Genomic DNA, 10,553 nt, shown 5'->3' with positions numbered 1-10,553 from the left:
ATGTTACAAGGGGCAGGTGTCTATTTCATTACCAACAAGATAAACAAGATTATTAACTTACTGCACCGTCTGAGAACCATTTGCCCGAGTCAAACGATGAGAGTGCAGAGCATTGTGGGCTAGATAATCCTCACTAAACGCTTCATACCCCTCCGTCCACTCAGATAAGAGCGTCCAACAGCTGCGATTCACGACAGTTAAGATTACATATGATGTAAATATATCGAGGGGCTGGGTTGTCAGCTCTTCCAAACCATAAAATTTACTTTAATGGCATCACGTGTTTCCCGCGAGCCACTCAGGGTCAGCGCCCTAGGCCGTTCTGCATACACAACCTCCAAAAGTTTACAAGTAAAAAAGACAGACAGACGGAAACAAAAAAGTAGGCTATCTCCATACAACAACAAAAAACTACTCTACGCGTTAACCCTGAAACTGACATACCGGATAGAGATGTCAGACGCAGGACCTCTTGGGGGAACTATAACCACAATACCGAAGAGGTGAGTAATGTTTGTTTCATTCTCTCTGACATGGAACAGGGTTTGACATGTAAATAGTGTTGGGGAAATACTGTACCAAGAAGTCGCAGAAGACTGCAGGGTAGACAACAGTTTATCCTCTAGTGGAAAGGGCTCCTTCAGATGTGAAAGGGCATGAGGAGGGGAGGGGTTGATATGGTTGAGATAGCAAGGTTGATGCTGCGTGATGACGGCTCCAGGGGTTCCTCCTAAGGGTTTTTTACATGGTGTCATACTGCTCCCGGTGTAGGATACATCCAAGGACATCATGGAGGCAAGGAATGTAGGCTACTATTACAGACAGACAAGATAGTTGACCCTAACAATGAAACTATACCAGAATTCTCTATGAATAGAGGTTTTGAAAATGATCGATGCACCAGTTTCAACGATAGATATTTAAAAGGGACGTTTTAGTCCCTCAAAAGTGGCTCCATAAATGTGTGTTTTTTATCCAAAAGTTCTGTCAGAAACATTGATATGGACAACATGTGACATTAAGGAAGAAATCATGTTTGGACCTGTTTTGAGTTCATGCCAACTGATAAATAAATTATAAATGCTCGTTTCTGGTCCAAGGTTGGCGCATCATTCAAAACGACTATAGAAAGCTTTTACGTTGTCACATACGTTAGATATTGTGTTGAATGTTCCTGGAAATAGCGTAAGAGAATAATATAGTATTTCTAGTTCAACTGCTGCTTGTGATTTTGATTAAAAGTGTACTTTTCCCTGGGAAAATGGTATTCATTTGGTAAATCTTGGGGAAATGATATTCATTTCATCAACCTTGGGTGATTAAGTTACTATTTGCAAAATGAACAGATTGGACACATCAAATGGAATGAGCGTTTTCTCCTGTATTCAGAGTCTTCTTGAAAGTGCATCTGTTTCGCTAGACAGGAAACAATTGTCGTTGTTTGAGCGGTGTTAGGAAAAGCTGTAAAGTTTTATGACGCGTCAGGGCCATAAAGTTTTACAGGCATCCGTCTGTACTGTAAATAATTACAAAGGAAGTGGAGCCTGACAGAGAACCGGCGAGCACGTTGAGAACTGCTAAGGGCCAAAGAGTAAAAAAACAGCCACTTCTTCTTGGAGTTGGCTTATCAAACGGCTACTGAATTAGCCGCACAAGGTTCCAGTATACCATTATACTTTCCCACAACCCGTTTTCCCCGTGACACATTCAAAAGACATGGTGGTAATATAAAGCGCATAAGACGCTGTAGCCCCCACCCCCCACCCCCTACACTATGGTGCTAACTGTTCTAGTTAATATAGGCAATCCAATAATTCAAGTGCATTTCGTTCCAGAGGATCATCCTCCATTCTACCAATCAATAGATTATTATTATTTCCACAAAGTGAAAAGAAAATTGGTCAAGAATATGTTAAATGTAATATGTTAATTTGTTTTACCTACAAGGCCTTCAACGTTTTCTCTGTGAGGAATTATAACCGTGTAGCATATGAAAAAAAGTTGTGACACTTTTGTGCTTTGTGGCAGCCGCCGGAAACGAGGAAATTGTTTAATTGTTAGCTACTCATTGTGGACACGAGTCTCCTGCCTCATCACAACCTTTATGTGAACCCCAAATCTCACATTTGTTGGATAGATACGTTTTCAGAAGAAAAATAATACCATGTCTGTGTTCTTCACTTTCAAACATTGGGCAAATTAATAATTAATAATTATTGAAGTGAACATAATTTACACATTAGGCCTACATACATTCTAGGTTACAGGTTGTCTACATGTTCCCAAGTAATGTTAAATTGGCAGGAAATGTAAGATGACCAGAACACTGACACTACATGCATTTTTTGTGTTTTACACAATATTCTAAATAGTTAATAATGATTTGTAACAAATGTAATGCTGAGGTTCAAAAACAAATCCCATGATCATACTTGGCACATTGAGTCAGATCTTAGTCAACAATCAGGTCAAATATATTATGTTTCCCCCAAATATGAACCCCCTGCCTATACTGGCAAGTTATGTAGCCTAATACAATATACCTTTTCACATGAGGAAACCATTCACAGTATAGACGTAAAATACGAAATGTATAGTACGATTTAAGTATATCACTGTTCTCACGACACTGCGTCCAAAATCAACCATTTTATGTGGACTATTTTAAATAAAATCACAGAATGATATAGCCCTCGCAATTTACTAAAATGTGTCTATGTTACATCTTAAGATCCCAGGTTGTTTAAACGGGGCTGATAAGAAACACAAACAGAAAATAGTTTGAAGTTTGAAGATAAACTACAAGGAATGTACCTTTTTTTTAAAATATAGAAATAATAGGCAACTCTCACGAAGAAAACAATGGTGATAGTACAGTAGTAATACGATAATAACAATAAAACGTTCAACTTCAAAATAATTTAAGTTAAAAAAGGGGAAGTGATGAAATGTTACAATTGTTAATAGTAGCCTTTTCGCTAATTAATATATTTCAAGCGTTTCCATTCTCACAAGTTATATAAGACTCTGCTGAACAAGTACATATTCAAAGATAGAAAATAAAACAATACAATATTCAAACAAAATAACAGGTATATTACATAATCAGATCCATAATCAAAGAATGTTCAGGATTTATCATCACACTGAAACATCGTATCCCAAAAGTCACTGTTTGGAAACACGGGTGGAGCTGAAAGTCTTTTAATGTCATCTCAAAGGAACGTTGATAACGTTTGAAAATGGCTCCATGTTTTAGATAGACTCTTTCATTTTAAGCTTTGCATCCTTCTTCCACTTCATTCGGCGGTTCTGGAACCAGATTTTGATCTGCCTCTCGTTCAGACAGAGAGTATGGGCGATCTCGATGCGCCTACGACGCGTCAGATACCGGTTGAAATGGAACTCTTTCTCCAACTCCAGAGTTTGGTAGCGTGTGTAACTCGTCCTTGACCTTTTACCATCAGCCTCTGGAGTGTAATTGAGAGAAAAATAATCTGGGACCGCAATTCATAGAAACAGTCTCAACATTATCACTTAAAATATGCCTTAACTTGTCAATGGACATGCAATGACTTGTAGCACATCAATTAATAAGAATGAATAGCAAAACACAGCCTCTTCTGTGACTATATCCTCATGTTAAAAGATGACTTTAAAATGTCAAAGTTACTGTATGGCTGAATTAATGTAGCCTATATGAGGATAGCTGGATGGCTGGATATATGGTCATCAATGTGAAGCTGCTTGAGTTACCACCCCCCCAAAAAAATAAAAAAAATAAAAAAATAAAAAATAAAATAATATATATATATATATATATATATATATTGTCCATTCGGGTTCACTCAATGATTGTATTACTAGTATGCCTATTACTAATAATATTATTGTTATTATAATAATCATTATTATTATAACTACAACTTAAACAAGAAGGGTCGTTACAGTTACAGAAATATCCTTTGTCCCTCTAAAGTAGGCTACATGCTGTTATATAACACAAAATAAGTTGCCATGGCAAGTAAGTAGCCTATAAAAAAATTCTACGTTCAGTTAAAATGCACAGTGAAATCCACAATCTCACCCTTCATCTCTCCTCAAAATAAGCATCATAGGCATACTTATCATACTATCTTGTTTTGGTTCTAAATAAAGTAGAATGCAAACATTGTTTGTTGAGATTTTGCAGGGACTTGTGTCTCCCTTATCCAATTACCCTGTCATAAATTTGGGCGCAGATCGCTTCTTCCGTGTAACAGGACAGTTTTACGAGCAATTGATGACTTTGTCATAAAATTTACGACTGCGAGTTTTATTATTTCCGAATACAGCCTATAAAACTCAAGAAAGAAAAACTGTGAATGGACTCAGGAGGGTAAAAAAAGAGACACACATGGAGGAGAGCGGGTGAGCGAAAGAAACTCTCCCTTTTGTTCAAAATAAAGAAAAGAGATACATGAAACTTTACCGTGACCCATGTGTAGTTTAGTCATCCAGGGATATATTTGTGGTTGCGGTTCGCTGGTTTGTGGCTGAGTCGAATGGTTGCCTTGTCTTACGGGCTGGACGGGTTGCAAAGTTCCGACTTTGATCTCGCCTGTTTGAGTCTTGCAGATTTCGCTGAAATCAGAGTCAGTCTTGGGTTTGCGACAATACAGTCCGAGATTTAGAGAACCCTGGCCGCTTGTCTGCTCGTTCATGCGGCGTCTCTGGGAAGCGTCTCCTGTGGAAGACTCTGGCCGTGGCGTAAGGTCGCCAGGATTGCCATGCAGCCCAGCGTTCATCTCTACCATGCCAAGGGAGCTCGAGGACGGTGGGGATGCGAATGAACCCCGGTGATCATGCCCTCCATAACCACAGTAGCCGGACACGTTGAGTTCGGAGCTAGAGCCGTAGCCATGGTTGTGCAAAGCGAAGGCTGACGATTCGTGAGTTTGCTTAAACAATGAGTTGGCTATGTAAGAGCTCATTTCAAGAGAAGACGCTAAGGAAACGAAATGGAAGCATTTATATGGACTCAATTATTGCGTTCAAGTTTCTATGTAACACGATAATTATAAAAGATGTAGGCCTACAGATAGCAGTTATAACGGTTTGTTATTGTTATTGCGTTTGATTTGTAGCTCTTTTGAAGTTCATGGGGTTTTATCCTACAAATGACCACGATTTATAGGTGGGGGATTTTTTATTTTTTTCTCCATTGCCCAAATATGGGATGTTTCAAAAGAATCACGTGCTTGTATCGGCCAGTCATAAATCTGGCTAGATCACACTTGGAGGTTATTGATGGAAATAGGAGAAACGCCTGATATCAGGGCAGCGGGGACCCTGTTGGGGCACTGGCGGTGCAGTGCTGGACGAAAGGCCGAGAGCGTCACCTGGTGCCAGGGACGGATAAGAGCATAAAACACACAAGCATACCCCCCCCCCCCCCCCCCCCCCCCGCCAAACTATGTAGTAATCTACCTGGCAACAACAACACAAAAGTTGTGTGCATCTGCATGCGCGCACATAGAATATGGTTCTCTCATAGGATAGAACTGCATTGAAGGCCTAATGTTAAAGTTTGTTATAACCAGTTGCAGACAAACTAATTGATTACCACCATAACTACCGATGGTAAAATTGCTCTATAGGTATAAAAGCATCCTTAAAAGTGTAGCATAGAGCAGGCAGTTGGTCTCCAAACTATTAAAGACAATATAATAGGCAGCAACAATAGTGGCTACATAATGTCTGACCACAGCTTTACGCGCAATTCCCACTGGGCACAGACATAAATTCAACGTCTATTCCACGTTAGTTCAACTTGGAAACAACGTTGATTCAACCAGTGTGTGCCAAGTGGGTTGTCAGTAGGATTTCTTTCATTGTTTTTCACAATAAACTGATAATAATAATATGTAATAACAATAATGACAATGACAATGACAGTAATAATAATAATAATAATAATAATAATAATAATAATGGGCTAAACAATAAATTGCTATGGCATATCACTTTGGCCAGCTGATATTCAGTCACCGTAATAGCAATGCATGAGAACAGTCTACTTGTTTGGGTCGCTATTCTGTAAATTCAAATTTTTTCACTATATGTTTTATATAGTATTTTAGGCCTATCTGGAATTGTTTTCTAAATGGCTTGAATGATCACTAGGAACAATTTTCTCGATAAGGCAGGTATGCCAGAATTCGAAATCGACGTGAGTAATTGTGCGTAATTGTATAGCCTACAACTACTGATAGCCTACTTAGAATGATAATGCCAACGTTGATGATAATGGTGATAATAATAACAGTAACCCTAAGTTATCTCTATTCAAGTTGCATCATTGATTTATCTGAAAAGGTAAAGGGCAAACAGAATGTCATCTAAACAACTGCAACATCTCCTGGCAATGGTTTGAATTGGCTTGTGTGTGACACGTGACCCGACTGGACACGTTTTCTAAAAAGAAGGCCTACTTAATAACACGTATGAAAACTTTAAATCATACTGTGTAAGCTGAAATGGAAGTTTATTTAGACTTAGCAATTAGACAGGCCTCTCAGACAGTGACTTTATATCGAATTGTGTGATTTGCTTTTCCTCTACTCTCCCCATCCACATTTTCCAATATTTCTGTAGCTATTTGAAGTGACTATTCAAAGACTTCACTGCATTGCTTTCACAAAAATAGTGTGCCAATTTATATTGCTTTAACATCTCGGTGAAAGCCTATACCACACAGAGCCACTGACAAATATAAAAAAAACTATAACTCAAACCACCAGGCTTTCTCCTCCTTTCTTTAAGTGGCGAAGCTTTGAATTCACAAAATAACGTGGAAGAACCATTATATAGATAGGGTGGCTGGCTTTGGGTCTGTTATATGACAAATAAAAAATGTGAACAATGATAGTGTACACATTTTAACTGCATGGAGGGCTATAATTGACAACGAGACTAACTTGGTATGATGGGCGCAAAAACATGGACGACAACTTTTTTATTAACAGTTTTATTAAATATGACTTGACGTGAATTTCATAGCCTACATCACTGTTATTGTTTTATTTTGGATTTTCATCTAACACTACAATTAAAGCCACATCGGTCAGTTATGATTTGACCACATGCTCTCTGTAGGCTAGCCTACTGGTACATATCTAAACATAAATAAAGTAAGCTAGATACTACAAAAAAGCTGCGGGATGCGGACGAATGCTCTCACAGGACTAAGACGTGTAATATAGATATACATATATTTACAAACATATCAACAATTTAGGTAGTGTGAGTCCTTATTATTCAGCATAGTTTTTTCGTACAACAAAACTAAAAAAAACATCAATGGGTTACTCAAGCGGATGTAACGCTTATACCTTCCTTCACATATTGTTATGACAATTACTTTTGTAAAACATATTGCCAACAAATTCGTCATAGGTGTATAGACATCTGAGAACCACTGTTGTTCATTGCTGTCAAACAGCATTTAAGAAAATATAATGATGAATGTCTTCGCGTTACACACAGTTTGGGTATATAAGGGAATGTCAGGTAAGGAAATAAATTCTGTGGTCAAGGTGAAATGTTCATATCCAATACAGAATGAAATGAAAAAGGCAAACATTGATGTCTGAAGATATGTAGCGTCCACATTGCATTTAACGCAGCCACATCTTTGAATACACTAGTTTCTTTATTGTGCCAAACAATAGTTGATAGGTAGGCTACTTGATAGGTAGTTAAGTTTTCCTCACATCACGGCGGATTGATGCATATAGTAAATTAGGAAGTTGTTCATTCTTTCTTCTCTTCTGTCGCCTCTTCTGTGTCCTCTTTACCTGTGTCTTGACTCGCCCCTGCCGAACCACTTTCGGTGAAAGTCGAAGTTAGATTGCTTTCCTTTTTCCATTTCATCCGGCGATTCTGGAACCAGATTTTTATCTGACGTTCCGTGAGACAGAGTGCATTGGCGATTTCGATACGTCTGCGTCTCGTCAGGTAGCGGTTGAAATGGAATTCCTTTTCGAGTTCTAGAGTTTGGTACCGGGAGTAAATTTGGCGGCCTCTTCGTCTGTCAGAACCGTATCCAACTCCTGAGTGGAAAACACAATTTAAATTAGCATAATCAGGAAATATATTTTTAAGTAAGCTATATGCAATGTCACTACCCCAGCGTTTCTCAAACTCGGTCCTCGGGACCCCAAGGGGTGCACGTTTTGGTTTTTTCCCCTGACACTACACAGCTGATTCAAATTACCAAAGCTTCATGATTAGTTGATTATTTGTATAGTGCTAGGCAAAACCCAAAACGTGCACACCTTGGGGTCCCGAGGACCGAGTTGGGGAAACCCTGCACTATCCAAACACACACAATCACAAAAACCCACGGAAATAATCGATATAGGCCAACATTCACAATCATTCGCAGTCTATGATATAGCCTTATCGTGTCCGGTTTTACATGCTAGCTTATGTTTTGCAATTATCTAAATAAACAACAGTGGTGGTAGCCTACATACTGACGCAACACACACACACACACACTTTCGCTATCAGAGGAACCCAGTCCACTGAGTAATATTTGAAGAGATGATACTCGTCTTAAAATTCCGTGAACTCTGCTATGGGTCACAAAAATATGAACTTAAATGCTATAAAGTCTTTTGTTTTAAGGGAAATAGGGATGGACTGTGACGGAGAAGAGCGCATAGTTTGGCCAAAAGGGATTTCCTACGAAGATAAAAGGTATTTATTGCCGGCGACAGGGTGCTGCTGTAGTATAATGGTTTATGGGGTGATAAAAAGTAGCTTCCCTAGTCGTAAAACGGGCCAATTCGTTTAATTTATCTCTAGGAGTTTATAATACTCACCGCTATGAGAGTTCATCCGCTGCATCCACGGGAAGATCTGAATGTTCCCCTTCTGTTCCTGCGAGCCGTTCATGCCCTGATCAGACGGGTAATCCTGCGCGAGCGAGGTTTGTGCACCTTGTCCCAAACTGCTCTGCCTACAGCTGGGCAGCACGTCCTTGTCTTGGTAAAACACGTTGGATCCATACTCGTACGGTCCCCTGCTCGAGCCGAACACGACGTTGTCTTGGGGCGAATAGAAAGGCGAGGAATATATCCGGTTTTGGGCCACAGCGGCTCCGTAGGATGAGAAGTGTCGAACAGCGTCGTAGGTAGTTGAGTTTAGGGCCACGTTAGGTAAAACCTCTTGACCACCAGCTAAATGGCATGAGAGCGACGGGTTTGCGAAATACGAATTCATACCTTCCCTCTCTCCCTTGCTCCCTCTTTCTCTTTCCCTCCCTCCCTTTCAATCTCACCTCTCTCTCTCTCTATTCTCCCTCTCTCACACTAAGTCAGTCTCTTTTTTTCTCTCTCTGTCTATCTTTTAATACCGGCACGCTGTATGATTTCTTTATTATGTATTTCTGTACGCCAATAAAGACACAAGGCACAAAGCCGAATGTTGTTGCTAAAGCCTCACTCTAGGATGGACAAGATGACAATGTCAGCTGACCAAATTTCCTCCAATAAAAAGCAAGGAGTAGAGGGTCTGAGGGAGAAAAAAACGTTACTTCATTTTTTAAAATCCTTGGTTGAAACTACTCTCACATATGCGCATGTACACACACACGCCATCGCAAGCTAATACATTGTCATATGCGTGCGCACATACACAAACACAAACGACATACATAGGGAGCATTTACACACACTGGCTTACCTGGTTAAATAAAGGTGAAATACAATTTTAAAAAGTAAATAAACACACGCACGCGAGCGCGCACGTGCACGCACAAACTAGCCACCTACTTGCCAATCTGCTTCCGCAACACATATTATTTGTTGCACAGTAGCCTATACTATATTAAAGCAAAAAATAATAACGCTAATGCTCATAAAGGTATAAAGAATATGCATTGGATGAACTTAATCAGATAGGCCATAAACATTTACATTAATCAATTAGCCTAAATGTAGAATGTAATTATTGAGAGAAATAGATGCCAACGCTAGACAAGCATGCTCTATTTCAATGATTTGACTTGAGTTCAGTCTCTTGTCATAAAAAAAAAAATGGACCTTAGAGACGACGGAGAGTTATGTTTTCAAGCCTCTCGGGTCGAGAAAATAAGATTAGGCTCCGCAACTGCAATACAGTGATCGAATTATTCAGTTAGAAAAATCTTCACAATACTGCCCTCTTAAATCGATGAATATATTTTTTCCTCGGTGTGAGATACATAGTTTATAAACTGATTAAAAAGCATTATTTATGTTAAACAAAGGGGATTAATCCAATTGTTCAAATAGAGTCTAGAAAACGTGTTTGGGTGACATTGAATTATATAGTTCATAATAGCAACGTTGCTATAGGCTTTAGACTTACATGAATGGACTGAATATGTATGTATTCGATAATAGGAAGGGCCATAACACAGTTATCTAATCTTTTGATATAAAATCCAAATAGTACGTATTGAGTTCATTCAGTTTGACATAAAACAAGTCCTAACACAGGCTTGTTTTGAAGGCTAGAGGCTG

At 39.1% G+C, this 10,553-nt stretch overlaps 2 protein-coding genes across 2 annotated transcripts; both read right to left on the bottom strand.

Moving 5' to 3' along the window:
* Positions 1-3,255: 3,255 nt before the first annotated feature.
* LOC311138170 (homeobox protein Hox-C5-like) lies at positions 3,256-4,973 on the bottom strand (the record flags this gene model as incomplete). The annotated part of the gene is made up of 2 exons (XM_084172840.1): positions 3,256-3,470; positions 4,472-4,973. 2 exons carry the CDS (start codon positions 4,971-4,973, stop codon positions 3,256-3,258), a joined length of 717 nt encoding a protein of 238 aa, XP_084028966.1.
* Positions 4,974-7,794: 2,821 nt separating this feature from the next.
* On the bottom strand, positions 7,795-9,355 carry LOC311138137 (homeobox protein Hox-C6-like; the record flags this gene model as incomplete). The annotated part of the gene is made up of 2 exons (XM_084172804.1): positions 8,871-9,355; positions 7,795-8,093 (listed from the first exon to the last, which is right to left on the bottom strand). Exons 1-2 carry the CDS (start codon positions 9,268-9,270, stop codon positions 7,795-7,797), a joined length of 699 nt encoding a protein of 232 aa, XP_084028930.1. The 5' UTR covers positions 9,271-9,355.
* Positions 9,356-10,553: the final 1,198 nt, after the last annotated feature.

Source organism: Coregonus lavaretus (genome assembly GCF_964263955.1).
Source record: "Coregonus lavaretus genome assembly, chromosome: 12".
NCBI lineage: Eukaryota > Metazoa > Chordata > Actinopteri > Salmoniformes > Salmonidae > Coregonus > Coregonus lavaretus.
This window is presented reverse-complemented; position numbering and strand designations above follow the sequence as displayed.